At 46.4% G+C, this 24,528-nt stretch overlaps 1 protein-coding gene and 1 non-coding gene across 4 annotated transcripts in view; one reads left to right on the top strand and one right to left on the bottom strand.

Moving 5' to 3' along the window:
* Positions 1-1,119, top strand: part of LOC121844421 (sodium-dependent phosphate transport protein 2B-like) — a 32,979-nt gene extending 31,860 nt beyond the window's left edge. For all 3 annotated transcript variants that reach the window (XM_042314479.1, XM_042314478.1, XM_042314477.1), the window contains one exon: positions 534-1,119. In XM_042314479.1, the coding sequence (XP_042170413.1) occupies positions 534-887 (354 nt within the window). In that variant the 3' untranslated portion in view covers positions 888-1,119. The remainder of the gene's footprint in view (positions 1-533) is intronic.
* Positions 1,120-24,234: 23,115 nt separating this feature from the next.
* LOC121844426 lies at positions 24,235-24,398 on the bottom strand. The gene has a single exon (XR_006081984.1). It is a non-coding gene; the product is annotated as a U1 spliceosomal RNA (small nuclear RNA).
* Between the last annotated feature and the right edge of the window lie 130 nt (positions 24,399-24,528).

Below are 24,528 nucleotides of genomic sequence, written 5' to 3'. Positions count from 1 at the left end.
ATATCTCAGATAGGGGGGAGTGAGGCCTAAGAGGTTTTTATAAATAAGCATCAACCAGTGGGTCTTGCGACGGATATACAGAGATGACCAGTTTACAGAGGAGTATAGAGTGCAGTGATGTGTCCTATAAGGAGCATTGGTGGCAAATCTGATGGCCGAATGGTGAAGTACGTCTAGCCGCTCGAGAGCACCCTTACCTGCCGATCTATAAACTACATCTCCGTAATCTAGCATGAGTAGGATGGTCATCTGAATCAGGGTTAGTTTGGCAGATTCGTTTGGATTGGTCATTTGATTGAAAGGAAGCCTCTCTCCTTGTCAACTCCACTAAGTCCACTGTAAAACTGTTCTTCCTGCCTCTCTGGACCCACTCCTTAGAACCCTGGGACCGCGTGGTCGCCGTGGTAGCAGCCAAATAACCTGTAAAACTGTTCTTCCTGCCTCTCTGGACCCACTCCTTAGAACCCTGGGACCGCGTGGTCGCCGTGGTAGCAGCCAAATAACCTGTAAAACTGTTCTTCTTCTCTCGCCAGGTGCTGGTTGGTGTGGGCGTTCCCATAGTGGCCTTGTTGATCATCGTCATTGTAGTGAACGTGCTTCAGGCACGGCTACCCAGGTGTCTCCCCGCGGTACTGCACTCCTGGGACTTCCTGCCTCTCTGGGCCCACTCCTTAGAACCCTGGGACCGCGTGGTCGCCGTGGTAGCAGCCAAATGCTGCTGCTGCTGCAAGTGTTGCCAGACCGGACCGGAGGAGGAGGAGGAAGAGGAGAAAGGAGGAGGAGGGCATTTCCTGGAGATGTACGACAACCCTGCCATGATGAACGGTGTTGACTGGGGGGAAAAGAGGGAGGACAAAGAGGACGTCTTGAAAGCAACGCAGCTTTGATTCTGTCGCGACACTTCGTAACTGCTTCGTATAGGCATTATAACCCGTCTATAATGTGATTATGGTCTTATGACTCTTCTATAACATGGTTATAAAGGTGCTATGTAGGGTTACAAAATTCCAATAACTATTCCAAAATTCCCTGTTTGTTTTCCCAGAAATCCTGGTTAGAGGATTCCCAGATGTCCTGGTTATTTCCTCGTAATTCCAGGAATCTTCTAAACAGGATTTCTGGGGGAAAAAACAGGACATTTGGGGGAAGTTACCGGAATTTTGAAACTCTAGTCTTATGTCATGTCCTATGTCATGCTTATGAGATGTTAAACGTTGTTATGGCATATTCCTAGAGATCAGTCCGGAGCTACGACCTAGCAGCTCGTAAAGTTGGTCACATATGAACAACGTACTAATAATAATAATAATGGATTGGATTTATATCGCGCCCTCTCTACCAACAGAGGGATTCAAAGCGTTTTACATAGTAAAGGGTGAAACTCACCTCATCCACCACCAATGTGTGGTTGATGCACCGGCAGCCATTTTGTGCCAGAACGCTCATCATATCATTTCACCTCATCCACCACCAATGTGTGGGTGATGCACCGGCAGCCATTTTGTGCCAGAACGCTCATCATATCATTTCACCTCATCCACCACCAATGTGTGGGTGATGCACCGGCAGCCATTTTGTGCCAGAACGCTCATCATATCATTTCACCTCATCCACCACCAATGTGTGGGTGATGCACCGGCAGCCATTTTGTGCCAGAACGCTCATCATATCATTTCACCTCTCCACCATGCTAGCTGATGTGTGGTGAGCGTTCTGGCACAAAATGGCTGCCGATTAGGAATGAGGGGGATGATTAGGTGGCCATGATGGAAATGGGTTCCAGGTTGCGAATGTAACAGGGACAAACTGGACCTGTAACAGGGACAAACAGGACAAACAGGATCTGTAACAGGGACAAACAGGATCTGTCCTTAAGACAAACAGGACCTGTAACAGGGACAACAAGATCTGTCCTTAAGACAAACTGGACCTGTAACAGGGACAACAGGATCTGTCCTTAAGACAAACAGGACCTGTAACAGGGACAAACAGGACCTGTAACAGGGACAACAGGATCTGTCCTTAAAACAAACAGGACCTGTAACAGGGACAACAGGATCTGTCCTTAAAACAAACAGGACCTGTAACAGGGACAACAGGATCTGTCCTTAAGACAAACAGGACCTGTAACAGGGACAACTGGGACCTTTAACAGGGACAAACAGGATCTGTCCTTAAGACAAACAGGACCTGTAACAGGGACAACCGGGACCTGTAACAACAGGACCTGTAACAGGGACAACAGTAGGATGGACCTGTAACAGGGACAACCGGGACCTGTAACAGGGACAAACGGGACCTGTAACAGGGACAAACGGGACCTGTAACAGGGACAAACAGGACCTGTAACAGGGACAAACAGGATCTGTCCTTAAGACAAACAGGACCTGTAACAGGGACAAACAGGACCTGTAACAGGGACAAACAGGATCTGTCCTTAAGACAAACGGGACCTGTAACAGGGACAAACAGGATCTGTCCTTAAGACAAACAGGACCTGTAACAGGGACAAACAGGACCTGTCCTTAAGACAAACAGGACCTGTAACAGGGACAACAGGACCTGTAACAGGGACAACAGGATCTGTCCTTAAGACAAACAGGACCTGTAACAGGGACAAACAGGACCTGTAACAGGGACAAACAGGATCTGTCCTTAAGACAAACAGGACCTGTAACAGGGACAAACAGGATCTGTCCTTAAGACAAACAGGACCTGTAACAGGGACAACCGGGATCTGTCCTTAAGACAAACTACTCATCATTTTACTACTTTTATCAGTAGATTTATTCCTTGACTTTTATGAAAATACACATCTGTATAATTCATTTATTAATATTGTGTATTCAGACTATTTTGATGATCGCAACACATCGTTTTAAGGTGTTATCATTATGTAAGTTATTTATTTAAATTAAATACGGTAATTATGTACTCAAGGGGTGGTTGACTGTGATGAATGTACAAATATTTTAGTAATTTATTGATGAAAAGTGTGATTATCTAAGTGTGTTGATGATGTGGGATGATATATGACACAAAATAAATGGAGATGAAATTGAACAGAAAATATATTTATACATATTTTACAAGATTATTAATTCATATGAATTGACAAAGCTCTCTGTCTCTCTCTCTCTCTCTCTGTCTCTCTCTCTCTCTCTCTCTCTCTCTCTCTCTCTCTCTCTCTCTCTCTCTCTCTCTCTCTCTCTCTCTCTCTCTCTCTCTCTCTCTCTCTGTCTCTGTCTCTCTCTCTCTCTCTCTCTCTCTCTCTCTCTCTCTCTCTCTCTCTCTGTCTCTCTCTCTCTCTCTGTCTCTGTGTGTCTCTGTGTCTCTGTGTCTCTCTCTCTCTGTCTCTCTCTCTGTCTCTCTCTCTCTCTCTCTCTCTCTGTCTCTGTCTCTGTCTCTGTCTCTGTCTCTGTCTCTGTCTCTGTCTCTCTCTCTCTCTCTCTCTCTCTCTCTCTCTCTCTCTCTCTCTCTCTCTCTCTGTCTCTCTCTCTCTCTCTGTCTCTCTCTCTCTCTCTGTCTCTGTCTCTCTCTCTGTCTCTGTCTCTCTCTCTCTCTCTCTCTCTCTCTCTCTCTCTCTCTCTCTCTCTCTCTCTCTCTCTCTCTCTCTCTCTCTCTCTCTCTCTCTCTCTCTCTCTGTCTCTCTCTCTCTCTCTCTCTCTCTCTCTCTCTCTCTCTCTCTCTCTCTCTGTCTCTCTCTCTCTGTCTCTGTCTCTCTCTCTCTCTCTCTCTCTCTCTCTCTCTCTCTCTCTCTCTCTCTCTCTCTCTCTCTCTCTCTCTCTCTCTCTCTCTCTCTGTCTCTCTCTGTCTCTCTCTGTCTCTCTCTCTCTCTCTCTGTCTCTCTCTGTCTCTCTCTGTCTCTCTCTGTCTCTCTCTCTCTCTCTCTCTCTCTCTCTCTCTCTCTCTCTCTCTCTCTCTCTCTCTCTCTCTCTCTCTCTGTCTCTCTCTCTCTCTCTCTCTCTCTCTCTCTCTCTCTCTCTCTCTCTCTCTCTGTCTCTCTCTCTCTCTGTCTCTCTCTCTCTCTCTCTCTCTCTCTCTCTCTCTCTCTCTCTCTCTCTCTCTCCCTCTCTGTCTCTCTCTCTCTCTCTCTCTCTCTCTCTCTCTCTCTCTCTCTCTCTCTCTCTCTCTCTCTCTCTCTCTCTCACTCTCTCTCACTCACTCACTCACTCACTCACTCACTCACTCACACTCACTCACTCACTCACTCACTCACTCACTCACTCATACATGCACCAAATACAACAGGTGTAGACCTGCACCGAATACAACACCTGTTGTGAGTGAGTGAGTGAATGACTGAGTGAGTGAGTGAGTGAGTGAGTGAATGACTGAGTGAGTGAGTGAGTGAGTGAGTGAGTGAGTGAATGACTGAGTGAGTGAGTGAGTGAGTGAGTGAGTACTTAAAAGCCCTTAACCAACAAAGCAGTTTTAAGAAGAAAAAAACAAGACTAAATTACATAAATAAAAACTGAACTGATAGAAATAACAAATACTTAAGGAGCACCAGTAAAATAACACTAGCGAGGCCATATACAGGAGGTACCGGTACAGAGATGAAAAGGGTTTTATTTGCATGGGGAACATGTTTACGTTGCCCGAAGCAAACGGAATCAACAAAAAACAAAGTGAAATGAATAAAGGAAACATCAGTAAACATGACACACAAGTTTTAAATGATTATAGACATTTAAAATGTTATATTATTGGCTTTGTACAGTGTTGTAAACAATGTGCAAGTAGTTGAAGTATGACAGGCTATATTTAGAATGTTGTTTGTGCGTTCCACTGGTTGCCCTTTTGTCATGGCAACGGGCCACACATCTTGTTGCTGTGACGACACACTTCGCCTAACAGATAAGGGATTTATCAACGTTCTATTTGTTTTCCAATTCTTTGTGAGTCTGTCTGATCGGTGGGAAATATGTGTCTCTAATGTGGACATACATTTTGGGCAGGAGGTCAGGAAGTGCAGCTCAGTTACCACCTCATTTTGTGGGCAGTGAGCACATAGCCTGTCTTCTCTTGAGAGCCAATTCTGCCCCCCCCTCTCACTCTCTCTGTATCCCCCACCCTCTCTCTCTCTCTGTACCCCCCCACCCTCTCTCTCACTCTCTCTCTCTGTATCCCCCACCCTCTCTCTCTCTCTCTGTATCCCCCACCCTCTCTCTCTCTCTGTATCCCCCACCCTCTCTCTCTCTCTCTCTGTATCCCCCAATCCCCCTCCCTCTCTCTCTCTCTCTCTCTGCCCCCCCCTCTCTCTCTCTCTCTCTCTCTCTCTCTCTCTCTCCTCCCTCTCTCTCTCTTTTCTCTCTGTACCCCCCCCCTCTCTCTCTCTCTCTCTCTCTGTATCCCCCACCCTCTCTCTCTCTCTGTATCCCCCAATCCCCCACCCTCTCTCTCTCTCTCTGTCCCCCTCCTCTCTCTCTCTCTCTCTCTCTCTCTCTCTCTCTGTACCCCCACCCTCTCACTCTCTCTCTCTGTATCCCCCTCCCTCTCTCTCTCTCTCTGTTCCCCCCTCTCTCTCTCTCTCTCTCTCTGTACCCCCTCTCTCTCTCTCTCTCTCTCTCTCTCTCTCTCTCTCTCTCTCTCTCTCTCTCTGTAACCCCCTCCTCTCTCTCTCTCTCTCTCTCTCTCTCTCTCTCTCTCTCTCTCTCTCTCTCTCTCTCTCTCTCTCTCTCTCTCTCTCTCTCTCTCTCTCTCTCTCTCTCTCTCTCTGTCTCTCTGTCTCTCTCTCTCTCTCTCTCTCTCTCTCTCTCTCTCTACCCCCCCTCTCTCTCTCTCTCTGTTATCTGTCCGTTCTATCTGTCTATCAGAGACACGTGGTGTTTAGGAGGTTTATGGCCGACTAAATGTGTCCTTCTTCTATATGGCGCAACACACAGTGCCACTGGCCCCAATAACATGTCCTTGACTTGATTATTTTACAGCACTCCTTAGGTGATCATATTAATAATTATTTGACCAATACGAAAGCTGTTATAAACCTTATTTAGACTGTTATAAACCTTATTTTGACTGTAATAAACCTTATTTAGACTGTAATAAACCTTATTTTGACTGTTATAAAGCTCATTTTGACTGTTATAAAGCTTATTTTGACTGTTATAAACATTATTTGGACTGTTATAAACATTATTTGGACTGTTATAAACCTTATTTTGACTGTTATAAACCTTATTTAGACTGTAATAAACCTTATTTGGACTGTTATAAACCTTATTTTGACTGTTATAAAGCTCATTTTGACTGTTATAAACCTTATTTAGACTGTAATAAACCTTATTTTGACTGTAATAAACCTTATTTTGACTGTTATAAAGCTTTTTGATTTTGACTGTTAAACCTTATTTTGACTGTAATAAACTTTTTTGACTGTTATAAAGCTTATTTTGACTGTTATTAAGCTTATTATATGCAGTACAGTTTCATAGTTTGACCTAAGACAGAGGTTATGGTGTCCCTCAGTCACACCATAGTTTGACCTAAGACAGAGGTGTGGCTTCCCTCAGTCACACCATAGTTTGACCTAAGACAGAGGTTATGGCGTCCTCCAGTCACACCATAGTTTGACCTAAGACAGAGGTTATGGCGTCCCTCAGTCACTCATAGTTTGACCTAAGACAGAGGTTATGGCTTCCTCCAGTCACACCATAGTTTGACCTAAGACAGAGGTTATGGCTTCCCTCAGTCACATCATAGTTTGACCTAAAACAGAGGTTATGGCTTCCCTCGGTCACTCATAGTTTGACCTAAGACAGAGGTTATGGCGTCCTCCAGTCACACCATAGTTTGACCTAAGACAGAGATTATGGCTTCCCTCAGTCACACCATAGTTTGACCTAAGACAGAGGTTATGGCTTCCCTCGGTCACACCATAGTTTGACCTAAGACAGAGGTTATGGCGTCCCTCGGTCACTCATAGTTTGACCTAAGACAGAGGTGTGGCGTCCTCGGTCACACCATAGTTTGACCTAAGACAGAGGTTATGTCTTCCCTCAGTCACACAATAGTTTGACCTAAGACAGAGGTTATGGCGTCCTCCAGTCACACCATAGTTTGACCTAAGACAGAGGTTATGGCGTCCTCCAGTCACACCATAGTTTGACCTAAGACAGAGGTTATGGCGTCCCTCAGTCACATCATAGTTTGACCTAAAACAGAGGTTATGGCTTCCCTCGGTCACTCATAGTTTGACCTAAGACAGAGGTTATGGCGTCCTCCAGTCACTCATAGTTTGACCTAAGACAGAGGTTATGGCTTCCCTCAGTCACACCATAGTTTGACCTAAGACAGAGGTTATGGCGTCCTCCAGTCACACTATAGTTTGACCTAAGACAGAGGTTATGGCTTCCTCGGTCACACCATAGTTTGACCTAAGACAGAGGTTATGGCGTCCTCCAGTCACATCATAGTTTGACCTAAGACAGAGGTTATGGCGTCCTCCAGTCACACCATAGTTTGACCTAAGACAGAGGTTATGGCGTCCTCAAATCACATCATAGTTTGACCTAAAACAGAGGTTATGGCTTCCCTCGGTCACACCATAGTTTGACCTAAGACAGAGGTTATGGCGTCCTCCAGTCACACCATAGTTTGACCTAAGACAGAGGTTATGGCTTCCTCGGTCACATCATAGTTTGACCTAAGACAGAGGTTATGGCTTCCTCCAGTCACACCATAGTTTGACCTAAGACAGAGGTTATGGCGTCCCTCAGTCACACCATAGTTTGACCTAAGACAGAGGTTATGGCGTCCTCCAGTCACACCATAGTTTGACCTAAGACAGAGGTTATGGCTTCCCTTGGTCACTCATAGTTTGACCTAAGACAGAGGTTGTGGTTTCCCTTGGTCACACCATAGTTTGACCTGAGACAGAGGTGTGGCGTCCTCGGTCACTCATAGTTTGACCTAAGACAGAGGTTATGTCTTCCCTCAGTCACACCATAGTTTGACCTAAGACAGAGGTTATGGCGTCCTCTAGTCACACCATAGTTTGACCTAAGACAGAGATTATGGCTTCCTCGGTCACACAATAGTTTGACCTAAGACAGAGGTTATGGCGTCCCTCAGTCACATCATAGTTTGACCTAAAACAGAGGTTATGGCTTCCCTCGGTCACTCATAGTTTGACCTGAGACAGAGGTTATGGCGTCCTCCAGTCACTCATAGTTTGACCTAAGACAGAGGTTATGGCGTCCTCCAGTCACTCATAGTTTGACCTAAGACAGAGGTTATGGCTTCCCTCAGTCACACATAGTTTGACCTAAGACAGAGGTTATGACTTCCCTCGGTCACACCATAGTTTGACCTAAGACAGAGGTTATGGCGTCCTCCAGTCACTCATAGTTTGACCTAAGACAGAGGTTATGGCTTCCTCCAGTCACTCATAGTTTGACCTAAGACAGAGGTTATGACTTCCCTCGGTCACACCATAGTTTGACCTGAGACAGAGGTTATGGCGTCCCTCGGTCACACCATAGTTTGACCTAAGACAGAGGTTATGGCTTCCCTCAGTCACACATAGTTGGACCTAAGACAGAGGTTATGGCGTCCTCCAGTCACACCATAGTTTGACCTAAGACAGAGGTTATGGCTTCCCTCAGTCACACCATAGTTTGACCTAAGACAGAGGTTATGGCTTCCTCGGTCACACCATAGTTTGACCTAAGACAGAGGTTATCGCTTCCCTCAGTCACACCATAGTTTGACCTAAGACAGAGGTTATGGCGTCCTCGAGTCACTCATAGTTTGACCTAAGACAGAGGTGTGGCGTCCTCGGTCACACCATAGTTTGACCTAAGAGAGGTTATGTCTTCCCTCAGTCACACCATAGTTTGACCTAAGACAGAGGTTATGGCGTCCTCCAGTCACACCATAGTTTGACCTAAGACAGAGATTATGGCTTCCCTCGGTCACACAATAGTTTGACCTAAGACAGAGGTTATGGCGTCCTCCAGTCACATCATAGTTTGACCTAAGACAGAGGTTAAGGCGTCCTCCAGTCACACCATAGTTTGACCTAAGACAGAGGTTATGGCGTCCCTCAGTCACATCATAGTTTGACCTAAAACAGAGGTTATGGCTTCCCTCAGTCACACATAGTTTGACCTAAGACAGAGGTTATGGCTTCCCTCGGTCACACCATAGTTTGACCTAAGACAGAGGTTATGGCGTCCCTCGGTCACACCATAGTTTGACCTAAGACAGAGGTTATGGCTTCCCTCAGTCACACATAGTTTGACCTAAGACAGAGGTTATGGCGTCCTCCAGTCACACCATAGTTTGACCTAAGACAGAGGTTATGGCTTCCCTCAGTCACACCATAGTTTGACCTAAGACAGAAATTATGGATTCCCTCGGTCACATCATATTTTGACCTAAGACAGAGGTTATGGCTTCCTCCAGTCACACCATAGTTTGACCTAAGACAGAGGTTATGGCGTCCCTCAGTCACACCATAGTTTGACCTAAGACAGAGGTTATGGCGTCCTCCAGTCACACCATAGTTTGACCTAAGACAGAGATTATGGCTTCCCTCGGTCACACAATAGTTTGACCTAAGACAGAGGTTATGGCGTCCCTCAATCACATCATAGTTTGACCTAAAACAGAGGTTATGGCTTCCCTCGGTCACTCATAGTTTGACTAAGACAGAGGTTATGGCGTCCTCCAGTCACTCATAGTTTGACCTAAGACAGAGGTTATGGCTTCCCTCAGTCACACATAGTTTGACCTAAGACAGAGGTTATGGCTTCCCTCGGTCACACCATAGTTTGACCTAAGACAGAGGTTATGACTTCCCTCGGTCACACCATAGTTTGACCTAAGACAGAGGTTATGGCGTCCTCCAGTCACTCATAGTTTGACCTAAGACAGAGGTTATGGCTTCCTCCAGTCACACCATAGTTTGACCTAAGACAGAGATTATGGCTTCCCTCGGTCACACAATAGTTTGACCTAAGACAGAGGTTATGGCGTCCTCCAGTCACTCATAGTTTGACCTAAGACAGAGGTTATGGCGTCCTCCAGTCACTCATAGTTTGACCTAAGACAGAGGTTATGGCTTCCCTCAGTCACACATAGTTTGACCTAAGACAGAGGTTATGGCTTCCCTCGGTCACACCATAGTTTGACCTAAGACAAAGGTTATGGCGTCCTCCAGTCACTCATAGTTTGACCTAAGACAGAGGTTATGGCTTCCTCCAGTCACTCATAGTTTGACCTAAGACAGAGTTATGACTTCCCTCGGTCACACCATAGTTTGACCTAAGACAGAGGTTATGGCGTCCCTCGGTCACACCATAGTTTGACCTAAGACAGAGGTTATGGCTTCCCTCAGTCACACATAGTTTGACCTAAGACAGAGGTTATGGCTTCCCACAGTCACACCATAGTTTGACCTAAGACAGAAATTATGGATTCCCTCGGTCACATCATATTTTGACCTAAGACAGAGGTTATGGCTTCCTCCAGTCACACCATAGTTTGACCTAAGACAGAGGTTATGGCGTCCCTCAGTCACACCATAGTTTGACCTAAGACAGAGGTGTGGTGTCCTCAGTCACACCATAGTTTGACCTAAGATAGAGGTTATGGCTTCCCTCGGTCACACATAGTTTGACCTAAGACAGAGGTTATGGCGTCCTCCAGTCACACCATAGTTTGACCTAAGACAGAGGTTATGGCGTCCTCCAGTCACACCATAGTTTGACCTAAGACAGAGATTATGGCTTCCTCGGTCACACAATAGTTTGACCTAAGACAGAGGTTATGGCGTCCCTCAGTCACACCATAGTTTGACCTAAGACAGAGGTTATGGAGTCCTCGGTCACACCATAGTTTGACCTAAGACAGAGGTTATGGCGTCCTCCAGTCACACCATAGTTTGACCTAAGACAGAGATTGTGGCTTCCTCCAGTCACACCATAATTTGACCTAAGACAGAGATCATGGCTTCCTCCAGTCACACCATAGTTTGACCTAAGACAGAGGTTATGGCGTCCCTCAGTCACATCATAGTTTGACCTATGTCAGAGGTTATGGCTTCCCTCAGTCACACATAGTTTGACCTAAGACAGAGGTTATGGCGTCCTCGGTCACACCATAGTTTGACCTAAGACAGAGGTTATGGCTTCCCTCAGTCACACATAGTTTGACCTAAGACAGAGGTTATGGCGTCCTCCAGTCACACCATAGTTTGACCTAAGACAGAGGTTATGGCTTCCCTCAGTCACACATAGTTTGACCTAAGACAGAGGTTATGGCGTCCTCCAGTCACACCATAGTTTGACCTAAGACAGAGGTTATGGCTTCCCTCAGTCACACCATAGTTTGACCTAAGACAGAAATTATGGATTCCCTCAGTCACATCATAGTTTGACCTAAGACAGAGGTTATGGCTTCCTCCAGTCACACCATAGTTTGACCTAAGACAGAGATTATGGCTTCCCTCGGTCACACATAGTTTGACCTAAGACAGAGGTTATGGCGTCCTCCAGTCACATCATAGTTTGACCTAAGACAGAGGTTATGGCTTCCCTCGGTCCTCATCCTAGTCACACTCATAGTTTGACCTAAGACAGAGGTTATGGCTTCCCTCAGTCACACATAGTTTGACCTAAGACAGAGGTTATGGCTTCCCTCAGTCACACATAGTTTGACCTAAGACAGAGGTTATGGCTTCCTCCAGTCACACCATAGTTTGACCTAAGACAGAGGTTATGGCGTCCTCCAGTCACTCATAGTTTGACCTAAGACAGAGGTTATGGCTTCCTCCAGTCACACCATAGTTTGACCTAAGACAGAGGTTATGGCTTCCCTCGGTCACACAATAGTTTGACCTAAGACAGAGGTTATGGCGTCCTCCAGTCACTCATAGTTTGACCTAAGACAGAGGTTATGGCCCTCCAGTCACTCATAGTTTGACCTAAGACAGAGGTTATGGCTTCCCTCAGTCACACATAGTTTGACCTAAGACAGAGGTTATGGCTTCCTCGGTCACACATAGTTTGACCTAAGACAGAGGTTATGGCGTCCTCCAGTCACTCATAGTTTGACCTAAGACAGAGGTTATGGCTTCCTCCAGTCACTCATAGTTTGACCTAAGACAGAGGTTATGGCTTCCCTCGGTCACACCATAGTTTGACCTAAGACAGAGGTTATGGCGTCCCTCAGTCACACCATAGTTTGACCTAAGACAGAGGTTATGGCTTCCTCAGTCACACCATAGTTTGACCTAAGACAGAGGTTATGGCTTCCCTCAGTCACACCATAGTTTGACCTAAGACAGAAATTATGGATTCCCTCGGTCACATTATATTTTGACCTAAGACAGAGGTTATGGCTTCCTCCAGTCACACCATAGTTTGACCTAAGACAGAGGTTATGGCGTCCCTCAATCACACCATAGTTTGACCTAAGACAGAGGTTGTGGCTTCCTCGGTCACACCATAGTTTGACCTAAGACAGAGGTTATGGCGTCCCTCAGTCACACCATAGTTTGACATAAGACAGAGGTTATGGCTTCCCCCAGTCACACCATAGTTTGACCTAAGACAGAGGTTATGGCTTCCCTCAGTCACACCATAGTTTGACCTAAGACAGAGGTTATGGAGTCCTCGGTCACACCATAGTTTGACCTAAGACAGAGGTTATGGCGTCCTCCAGTCACACCATAGTTTGACCTAAGACAGAGATTATGGCTTCCCTCAGTCACACAATAGTTTGACCTAAGACAGAGGTTATGGCGTCCTCCAGTCACACCATAGTTTGACCTAAGACAGAGGTTATGGCGTCCTCCAGTCACACCATAGTTTGACCTAAGACAGAGGTTATGGCGTCCCTCAGTCACATCATAGTTTGACCTAAAACAGAGGTTATGGCTTCCCTCGGTCACACCATAGTTTGACCTAAGACAGAGGTTATGGCGTCCTCCAGTCACGTCCTCCAGTCACTCATAGTTTGACCTAAGACAGAGGTTATGGCTTCCTCCAGTCACACATAGTTTGACCTAAGACAGAGGTTATGGCTTCCTCGGTCACACCATAGTTTGACCTAAGACAGAGGTTATGGCTTCCTCAGTCACACCTCCTAAGACAGAGGTCAGTCACACATAGTTTGACCTAAGACAGAGGTTATGGCGTCCTCCAGTCACACCATAGTTTGACCTAAGACAGAGGTTATGGCTTCCTCAGTCACACCATAGTTTGACCTAAGACAGATGGCGTCCTCAGTCACTCATAGTGACCTAAAACAGTCCTCGGTCACACCATAGTTTGACCTAAGACAGAGGTTATGGCTTCCTCCAGTCACACCATAGTTTGACCTAAGACAGAGGTTATGGCTTCCTCCAGTCACACCATAGTTTGACCTAAGACAGAGGTTATGGCCACATCATAGTTTGACCTAAGACAGAGGTTATGGCGTCACACCATAGTTTGACCTAAGACAGAGGTTTGACCTAAGACAGAGGTTATGGCCCTCGGTCACACCATAGTTTGACCTAAGACAGAGGTTATGGCTTATGGCCTCCCTCAGTCACACATAGTTTGACCTAAGACAGACCTAAGACAGAGTTATGGCTTCCCAGTCACACCATAGTTTGACCTAAGACAGAAATTTGACCTAAGACAGAGGTTATGGATTCCCTCGGTCACATCATATTTTTTGACCTAAGACAGACCCCTCAGTCACACATAGTTTGACCTAAGACAGAGGTTATGGCGTCCTCGGTCATATAGTTTGACCTAAGACAGAGGTTATGGCTTCCTCCAGTCACTCATAGTTTGACCTAAGACAGAGGTTATGGCTTCTCCAGTCACACCATAGTTTGACCTAAGACAGAGGTTATGGCGTCCCTCAGTCACACCATAGTTTGACCTAAGACAGAGGTTATGGCTTCCTCATGGCTTCCCTCAGTCACACCATAGAGGTTATGGCTTCCTCAGTCACTCATAGTCCTACACCACCATAGTTTGACCTAAGACAGAGGTTATGGCGTCCTCCACACCATAGTTTGACCTAAGACAGAGGTGTGGCGTCCTCAGTCACACCATAGTTTGACCTAAGACAGAGGTTATGGCTTCCCTCGGTCACTCATAGTTTGACCTAAGACAGAGGTTATGGCGTCCTCCAGTCACACCATAGTTTGACATAAAACAGAGGTTATGGCGTCCTCCAGTCACACCATAGTTTGACCTAAGACAGAGATTATGGCTTCCCTCGGTCACACAATAGTTTGACCTAAGACAGAGGTTATGGCGTCCTCCAGTCACATCATAGTTTGACCTAAGACAGAGGTTAAGGCGTCCTCCAGTCACACCATAGTTTGACCTAAGACAGAGGTTATGGCGTCCCTCAGTCACATCATAGTTTGACCTAAAACAGAGGTTATGGCTTCCCTCGGTCACTCATAGTTTGACCTGAGACAGAGGTTATGGCGTCCTCCAGTCACTCATAGTTTGACCTAAGACAGAGGTTATGGCGTCCTCCAGTCACTCATAGTTTGACCTAAGACAGAGGTTATGGCTTCCCTCAGTCACACATAGTTTGACCTAAGACAGAGGTTATGGCTTCCTCGGTCACACCATAGTTTGACCTAAGACAGAGGTTATGGCTTCCCTCAGTCACACATAGTTTGACCTAAGACAGAGGTTATGGCGTCCTCCAGTCACACCATAGTTTGACCTAAGACAGAGGTTATGGCTTCCCTCAGTCACACCATAGTTTGACCTAAGACAGAAATTATGGATTCCCTCGGTCACATCATATTTTGACCTAAGACAGAGGTTATGGCTTCCTCCAGTCACACCATAGTTTGACCTAAGACAGAGGTTATGGCGTCCCTCAGTCACACCATAGTTTGACCTAAGACAGAGGTGTGGCGTCCTCGGTCACACCATAGTTTGACCTAAGACAGAGGTTATCGCTTCCCTCAGTCACACCATAGTTTGACCTAAGACAGAGGTGTGGCGTCCTCGGTCACTCATAGTTTGACCTAAGACAGAGGTGTGGCGTCCCTCAGTGACATCATAGTTTGACCTAAAACAGAGGTTATGGCTTCCCTCGGTCACTCATAGTTTGACCTGAGACAGAGGTTATGGCATCCTCCAGTCACTCATAGTTTGACTTAAGACAGAGGTTATGGCGTCCTCCAGTCACTCATAGTTTGACCTAAGACAGAGGTTATGGCTTCCCTCAGTCACACATAGTTTGACCTAAGACAGAGGTTATGGCTTCCCTCGGTCACACCATAGTTTGACCTAAGACAGAGGTTATGGCTTCCCTCAGTCACACATAGTTTGACCTAAGACAGAGGTTATGGCGTCCTCCAGTCACACCATAGTTTGACCTAAGACAGAGGTTATGGCTTCCTCAGTCACACCATAGTTTGACCTAAGACAGAAATTATGGATTCCTCGGTCACATCATAGTTTGACCTAAGACAGAGATTGTGGCTTCCTCCAGTCACACCATAATTTGACCTAAGACAGAGATCATGGCTTCCTCCAGTCACACCATAGTTTGACCTAAGACAGAGGTTATGGCGTCCCTCAGTCACATCATAGTTTGACCTATGTCAGAGGTTATGGCTTCCCTCAGTCACACATAGTTTGACCTAAGACAGAGGTTATGGCGTCCTCTAGTCACACCATAGTTTGACCTAAGACAGAGATTATGGTGTCCTCGGTCACATCATAGTTTGACCTAAAACAGAGATTATGGCTTCCTCCAGTCACACCATAGTTTGACCTAAGACAGAGATTGTGGCGTCCTCCAGTCACACCATAGTTTGACCTAAGACAGAGGTGCGGCGTCCTCGGCTCATAGTTTGACCTAAGACAGAGATTATGGCTTCCCTCGGTCACACCATAGTTTGACCTAAGACAGAGGTTGTGGCGTCCTCGGTCACACTATAGTTTGACCTAAGACAGAGGTTGTGGCGTCCTCCAGTCACACCATAGTTTGACCTAAGACAGAGGTTATGACAGAGGTAATGGCTTCCCTCAGTCACACCATAATTTGACCTAAGACAGAGATTGTGGCGTCCTCCAGTCACACCATAGTTTGACCTAAGACAGAGGTTGTGGCTTCCTCCAGTCACACCATAGTGATGACAGTCAGCGAAGAGTTTTATCCGGACAGTCAAAGTATCACAATTAAGTAATAAGACAATCTAATCAATAAATACTAATAATCAGTTATTAGTGGCCTTATCGCTACATTACAGGGATAGGCCTCACCATCACTACCTGGTGGTGCTAGTCTCTATATTACAGGGAAAGGCCTCACCGTCACTACCTGGTGGTGCTAGTCTCTATATTACAGGGAAAGGCCTCACCGTCACTACCTGGGGGTGCTAGTCTCTATATTACAGGATAGGCCTCACCGTCACTACCTGGGGTGCTAGTCTCTATATTACATGGATAGGCCTCACCGTCACTACCTGGGGTGCTAGTCTCTATATTACAGACTCCTCACAGTCACTACCTGGGGGTGCTAGTCTCTATATTACAGGGATAGGCCTCACCGTCACTACCTGGTGGTGCTAGTCTCTATATTACAGACTCCTCACAGTCACTACCTGGTGGTGCTAGTCTCTATATTACAGACTCCTCACAGTCACTACCTGGTGGTGCTAGTCTCTACATTACGGACTCCTCACAGTCACTACCTGGTGGTGCAAGTCTCTATATTACAGGGATAGGCCTCACCGTCACTACCTGGTGGTGCTTGTCTCTATATTACAGGGATAGGCCTCACTGTCACTACCTGGTGGTGCTAGTCTCTATATTACAGACTCCTTACAGTCACTACCTGGTGGTGCTAGTCTCTATATTACAGACTCCTCACCGTCACTACCTGGTGGTGGTAGTCTCTATATTACAGACTCCTCACCGTCACTACCTGGTGGTGCTGGTCTCTATATTACAGACTCCTCACAGTCACTACCTGGTGGTGCTAGTCTCTATATTACAGACTCCTCACAGTCACTACCTGGTGGTGCTAGTCTCTATATTACAGACTCCTCACAATCACTACCTGATGGTGCTAGTCTCTATATTACAGACTCCTCACAGTCACTACCTGGTGGTGCTAGTCTCTATATTACAGACTCCTCACAGTCACTACCTGGTGGTGCTAGTCTCTATATTACAGGGAAAGGCCTCACCGTCACTACCTGGGGGTGCTAGTCTCTATATTACAGACTCCTCACCGTCACTACCTGGTGGTGCTAGTCTCTATATTACAGGGATAGGCCTCACCGTCACTACCTGGTGGTGCTAGTCTCTATATTACAGGGATAGGCCTCACCGTCACTACCTGGGGGTGCTAGTCTCTATATTACAGACTCCTCACCGTCACTACCTGGTGGTGCTAGTCTCTATATTACAGGGATAGGCCTCACCGTCACTACCTGGGGGTGCTAGTCTCTATATTACAGACTCCTCACCGTCACTACCTGGTGGTGCTAGTCTCTATATTACAGACTCCTCACAATCACTACCTGATGGTGCTAGTCTCTATATTACAGACTCCTCACAGTCACTACCTGGTGGTGCTAGTCTCTATATTACAGACTAATCACAGTCACTACCTGGTGGTGCTAGTCTCTATATTACAGGGAAAGGCCTCACCGTCACTACCTGGGGGTGCTAGTCTCTATATTACAGACTCCTCACCGTCACTACCTGGTGGTGCTAGTCTCTATATTACAGGGATAGGCCTCACCGTCACTACCTGGTGGTGCTAGTCTCTATATTACAGGGATAGGCCTCACCGTCACTACCTGGGGTGCTAGTCTCTATATTACAGACTCCTCACCGTCACTACCTGGTGGTGCTAGTCTCTATATTACAGGGATAGGCCTCACCGTCACTACCTGGGGTGCTAGTCTCTATATTACAGACTCCTCACCGTCACTACCTGGTGGTGCTAGTCTCTATATTACAGACTCCTCACCGTCACTACCTGGGGGTGCTAGTCTCTATATTACAGACTCCTCACAGTCACTACCTGGTGGTGCTAGTCTCTATATTACAGGGATAGGCCTCACCGTCACTACCTGGCGGTGCTAGTCTCTATATTACAGACTCCTCACAGTCACTACCTGGTGGTGCTAGACTCTATATTACAGGGATAGGCCTCACCGTCACTACCTGGTGGTGCTAGTCTCTATATTACAGACTCCTCACCGTCACTACCTGGTGGTGCTAGTCTCTATATTACAGGGAAAGGCCTCACCGTCACTACCTGGGGTGCTAGTCTCTATATTACAGGGAAAGGCCTCACCGTCACTACCTGGGGTGCTAGTCTCTATATTACAGGGAAAGGCCTCACCGTCACTACCTGGGGGTGCTAGTCTCTATATTACAGGGAAAGGCCTCACCGTCACTACCTGGGGGTGCTAGTCTCTATATTACATGGATAGGCCTCACCGTCACTACCTGGGGGTGCTAGTCTCTATATTACAGGGAAAGGCCTCACCGTCACTACCTGGGGGTGCTAGTCTCTATATTACAGGGATAGGCCTCACCATCACTACCTGGTGGTGCTAGTCTCTATATTACAGACTCCTCACAGTCACTACCTGATGGTGCTAGTCTCTATATTACAGACTCCTCACAGTCACTACCTGGTGGTGCTAGTCTCTATATTACAGACTCCTCACCGTCACTACCTGGTGGTGCTAGTCTCTATATTACAGGGATAGGCCTCACCGTCACTACCTGGTGGTGCTAGTCTCTATATTACAGACTCCTCACCGTCACTACCTGGTGGTGCTAGTCTCTATATTACAGACTCCTCACCGTCACTACCTGGTGGTGCTAGTCTCTATATTACAGACTCCTCACTGTCACTACCTGGTGGTGCTAGTCTCTATATTACAGACTCCTCACCTCACCTGGGGGTGCTAGTCTCTATATTACAGGGATAGGCCTCACCGTCACTACCTGGGGTGCTAGTCTCTCTACCGTCACTACCTGGTGGTGCTAGTCTCTATATTACAGACTCCTCACCGTCACTACCTGGTGGTGCTAGTCTCTATATTACAGGGATAGGCCTCACCGTCACTACCTGGTGGTGCTAGTCTCTATATTACAGGGATAGGCCTCACCGTCACTACCTGGTGGTGCTAGTCTCTATATTACAGGGATAGGCCTCACTGTCACTACCTGGTGGTGCTAGTCTCTATATTACATGGATAGGCCTCACCGTCACTACCTGGTGGTGCTAGTCTCTATATTACATGGATAGGCCTCACCGTCACTACCTGGTGGTGCTAGTCTCTATATTACAGGGATAGGCCTCACCGTCACCACCTGGTGGTGCTAGTCTCTATATTACAGGGATAAGCCCCACCGTCACTACCTGGTGGTGCTAGTCTCTATATTACATGGATAGGCCTCACCGTCACTACCTGGTGGTGCTAGTCTCTATATTACAGGGATAGGCCTCACCGTCACTACCTGGTGGTGCTAGTCTTTATATTACAGGCTCCTCACCGTGAATACCTGGAGGTGCAAGTCTCTATATTACAGACTCCTGACAGTCACTACCTGGTGGTGCAAGTCTCTATATTACAGACTCATCACAGTCACTAGATAATCTCTATATTACAGACTCCTCAGTCATTACCTGGTGGTGCTAGTCTCTATATTACAGACTCCTCACAGTCACTACCTGGTGGTGCTAGTCTCTATATGACAGACTTCTCAGTCACTACCTGATGGTGCTTGTCTCCTCAGTCACTACCTGGCGGTGCTAGTCTCCTCAGTCACTACCTGGTGGTGCTAGTCTCTATATGACAGAGTCCTCACAGTCACTACCTGGTGGTGCTAGTCTCTATATTACAGACTCCTCACAGTCACTACCTGGTGGTGCTAGTCTCTATATTACAGACTCCTCACAGTCACTACCTGGTGGTGCTAGTCTCCTCAGTCACTACCTGGTGATGCTGTGTAGAAAGGATAATGGACCTATATTCATGCATTTCCAGATTGCTAATAATTACTAGACAGTCAGGGAGCAATGCACATTCCAAAAACTATGACTGGAGGTCCATTTAGTGCAAATTTTGACAGCAAGGAACTATAACCAGTTTTGAGTGCGGTCCTCCGGACCTCGTTGACGACCGATGGCGCCTCTCGGGACAAAATTAGTTTGACACCCCTGATCTAATGGTTAAGGTTAGGGATTGGAAATGAAAGCTCATCCTCTGTCTGTAGCTAGCGGGTGAAATACATCTGTAGCTAGCGGGTGAAATACATCTGTAGCTAGCGGGTGAAATACATCTGTAGCTAGCTATCTGTAGCTAGGGGTGAAATACATGCTAGCTGGTGAAATACATCTGTAGCTAGCGGGTGAAATACATCTGTAGCTAGTGGGTGAAATACATCTGCAAGAGGGTCTGTTCAGGTGGGTGCAACGTTAAAAATCAAAACTTTACGTGTTCAGGTATAGAAATGTGTTGTGTTGATAGATCAGGAACGAGTGTTTGTCATTTAGAACGAACTTGAAGGTACTGTGAGGGACTGACTGAATGGGATGGTTTGCTGGCTCACTCACACCGCCTGCTGGACTTATGATGTTACTACACCCTGTTTCCTGGATACAGTATCAAAACCTCTCACACATTTCACTGCTATTCTGCTGTTGTTGTTGTTCCAGACAATATCATCCACGTTACCCTCTTCTGCTATTCTGCTGTTGTTATTCCAGACAATATGGAGTCCTACGGATGTGCTCTAATTCACCCTCTAGTATTGGATTGGTCAAGTTAGCCTGGAGTCCCACTGATGTGCTCTAATTCACCCTCTAGTATTGTATTGGTCAAGGTAGCCTGGAGTCCCACTGATGTGCTCTGTTTCACCCTCTAGTATTGGATTGGCCAAGTTAGCCTGGAGTCCCACTGATGTGCTCTGTTTCACCCTTTAGTAGTGGATTGGTCAAGTTAGCCTGGAGTCCCACTGATGTGCTCTGTTTCACCCTCTAGTATTGGATTGGCCAAGTTAGCCTGGAGTCTCACTGATGTGCTCTGTTTCACCCTTTAGTAGTGGATTGATCTAGTTAGCCTGGAGTCCCACTGATGTGCTCTGTTTCACCCTCTAGTATTGTATTGGTCAAGTTAGCCTGGAGTCCCACTGATGTGCTCTGTTTCACCATCTAGTAAGATAGCATGAGATGAAAGTAGATGTTGAAAACTGAGGCCAGGTAATGCCTATGTAGAAGACATGAATCAGGATCATGGTTTGGTTATGAGGTAGCCCTGCCCAAATAAGGACATTGGTACATATTGGTTGGGGGAAAGATAGGCCTTTATAGATGTCAGACATAGTCGTGAACCCCCGATCTCCCATGGGAGAAAACCAACGTCTTGACCAATGAGACCAAGAGGAAATGTCCTTATTTGGGCAGGGCTAACTCATAACTCAAACCATGAGCCTGATTCATGTCTTCTACAAAGGCATACCTGGCCTGTAGGTCTACATCACCTTGTGAAATAAAACAGGTTTAATTAATATGACCTATAGTGAATCATTGTGCAATATAAATGTATGATGTCATATCTCTATCCTATCATTGCTATAATAAGCCCTGTCATGTTCAGGCTAAATTATAACTTCAATCTTCTCTCATATTTCAGTAGTGTTCTGTATCATGTTGATTAATAAACTGTGGAAACTTGTTTTTTTATTTAAAAAAATAATTTTAACTTGACACGGATCTGATTGAAGATACTTCTTCCTCTCCACGACCCATCATTGTGAAACTGGCAGCACTTCTATAAATTCTATGGTCTTTTCTCATTTGGGGAAAAAGTCAGTCCTCCGCCCTCTCTCCTCCGCCCTCTCTCCTCCGCCCTCTCTCCTCCGCCCTCTCTCCTCAGCCCTCTCTCCTCCGTCCTCTCTCCTCCGCCCTCTCTCCTCCGCCCTCTCTCTTCCGTCCTCTCTCTTCCGTCCTCTCTCCTCCGTCCTCTCTCTTCCGCCCTCTCTTTTCCGCCCTCTCTCCTCTGTCCTCTCTCCTCCGTGACCCGGAAACCGATAAGTGGTTGAGGAGTTGTCAGTTCATTAGTAGGTCGAACGGAAGACTTATCCTCCCCTCCTAGACAGTCACCTTTCACTGAGGAAAGTCATGTGTGTCCTACCTGAGTCCTTCACAGAAGAGTTTTGATATCTCCTCCACACACCCTTTTAATCAGCTGTTGTTTTGTCTTAGGAGAAAAGCATACAGACATGTAAAAACAATAGGCTACTTATTGTTTTATCTAGAAAATAAAAAAATAAAAAATTTAAAATTTAAAAATGCCTTTTATTTTTACTAGGCAAGTCAGATAACAACAAATTATTATTTTCAATGACAGCCTAGGAATAGAAGTTCAGGGGCAGAAGGACAGATTTGTACCTCACCAGCTCAGGGATTTGAACTTGCAACCTTCTGGTTACTAGTCCAACACTCTAACCACTAGGCTACCCTGCCACCTCTACACTCTAACCACTAGGCTACCCTGCCACCTTGCACTTTATGCATTTATTTCGGGATCCACCCCTTGTAGACGTCATCTGCCTGATGAAGCGCGAGTGGAGGAGGAGTCTCATTTCATACAAGCTCGTTTTGTTTCCTCCCCTCGCCGCCTCTCTACGATTATTCAAAAAGAGGCCAGAGAGGAAGGAGAGAGAATGTAGGAGTTGAGCAAATCAAATTGAGAAAAGACCTCTGACTTCCTGGTTAAATTCCCCAATAATTCGAAATAAAAATCCTGGGTTAAAAAATTTAACAGATTTAGAACTTGATCATCGTCAAGCTAATTTCACTGAGTGCCGAGTGTGTGCGGGTTTTCGCTCCTTCCTTGCACTTGATTGACAAATTAAGGTCACGAATTAGTTATTGATTGGTGAAGAGGAGAACACAGGGAGTGAACTGGTACACTTGATGCCAAGTCGAGACAGACAAGAGGACAGAGGAACTAGAGAGTGCAGATCTGGGGTCTGTCTTTGGGCGAAGAGGAATGCACTTTTTACACCTAAATGTGCTGGGACTACACACCACTAGGACTGGGATTACAACCCACTAGGACTGGGACTACACACCACTAGGACTGGGATTACACACCACTAGGACTGAGATTACACAACACTAGGACTGGGATTACACACCACTAGGACTGAGATTACACACCACTAGGACTGGGATTACACACCACTAGGACTACACACCACTAGGACTGAGATTACACACGACTAGGACTACACACCACTAGGACTGGGACTACACACCACTAGGACTGAGATTACACACCACTAGGACTGGGATTACACACCACTAGGACTGGGACTATACACCACTAGGACTGGGATTACACACCACTAGGACTGGGACTACACACCACTAGGACTGGGACTACACACCACTAGGACTGGGATTACACACCACTAGGACTGGGACTACACACCACTAGGACTGAGATTACACACCACTAGGACTACACACCACTAGGACTACACACCACTAGGACTGGGACTACACACCACTAGGACTGGGATTACACACCACTAGGACTGAGATTACACACCACTAGGACTGGGATTACGCACCACTAGGACTGGGACTACACACCACTAAGACTGGGATTACACACCACTTGGACTGAGATTACACACCACCAGGACTGGGACTACACACCACTAGGACTGGGATTACACACCACTAGGACTGGGATTACACACCACTAGGACTACAGACCACTAGGACTGGGACTACAGACCACTAGGACTGGGATTACACACCACTAGGACTACAGACCACTAGGACTGGGATTACACATCACTAGGACTACAGACCACTAGGACTGAGATTACACACCACTAGGACTGATATTACACACCACTAGGACTGAGATTACACACCACTAGGACTGGGATTACACACCACTAGGACTGGGATTACACACCAATAGGACTACACACCACTAGGACTGGGACTACACACCACTAGGACTGGGATTACACACCACTAGGACTGAGATTACACACCACTAGGACTGAGATTACACACCACTAGGACTAAATAAAATTGTTTTTTAAATAGATTCAACATTTTAAAAGCATTCATTCGAAGTGGAAGAACAGCAAAACGTAGATAAATCTCCTGTTACAGGAAACATAACTCAAGAGTCAACTCTCCGACCATCGACAACATTTTAAAGTGAGTTTACATTTTACAACAAGATCAGGGAGAGCGCGAACGCAGTCCCCCACTACCAGAAATTATGCAATCGAGATTTCCACATTTGAGAAATTCGCAGGGGTCAGCACAGCCGGAGTGCAATGGCTGAGCCTCGCCCTGGGTGAACCGCCTTCTTGATCACGGTGTCTCCCTTGCCAGGTAAGTATGAGCTGTACATGTTGGTAGAGGAGCACTCCTTCCAGGACAAAGGTGTTTGACTCACGGAAAAGCAAACATTTCTGCAATGTCATTTCTGTGTTGTCATGGTAATGTTTGACCAGGGAAATGTCTGTGGAA

This window comes from Oncorhynchus tshawytscha, unplaced genomic scaffold (genome assembly GCF_018296145.1).
Source record: "Oncorhynchus tshawytscha isolate Ot180627B unplaced genomic scaffold, Otsh_v2.0 Un_contig_7119_pilon_pilon, whole genome shotgun sequence".
NCBI classification, from domain to species: domain Eukaryota; kingdom Metazoa; phylum Chordata; class Actinopteri; order Salmoniformes; family Salmonidae; genus Oncorhynchus; species Oncorhynchus tshawytscha.
Note: the sequence above shows the minus strand (reverse complement) of the source record. Positions and strands in the feature narration are given on the sequence as shown.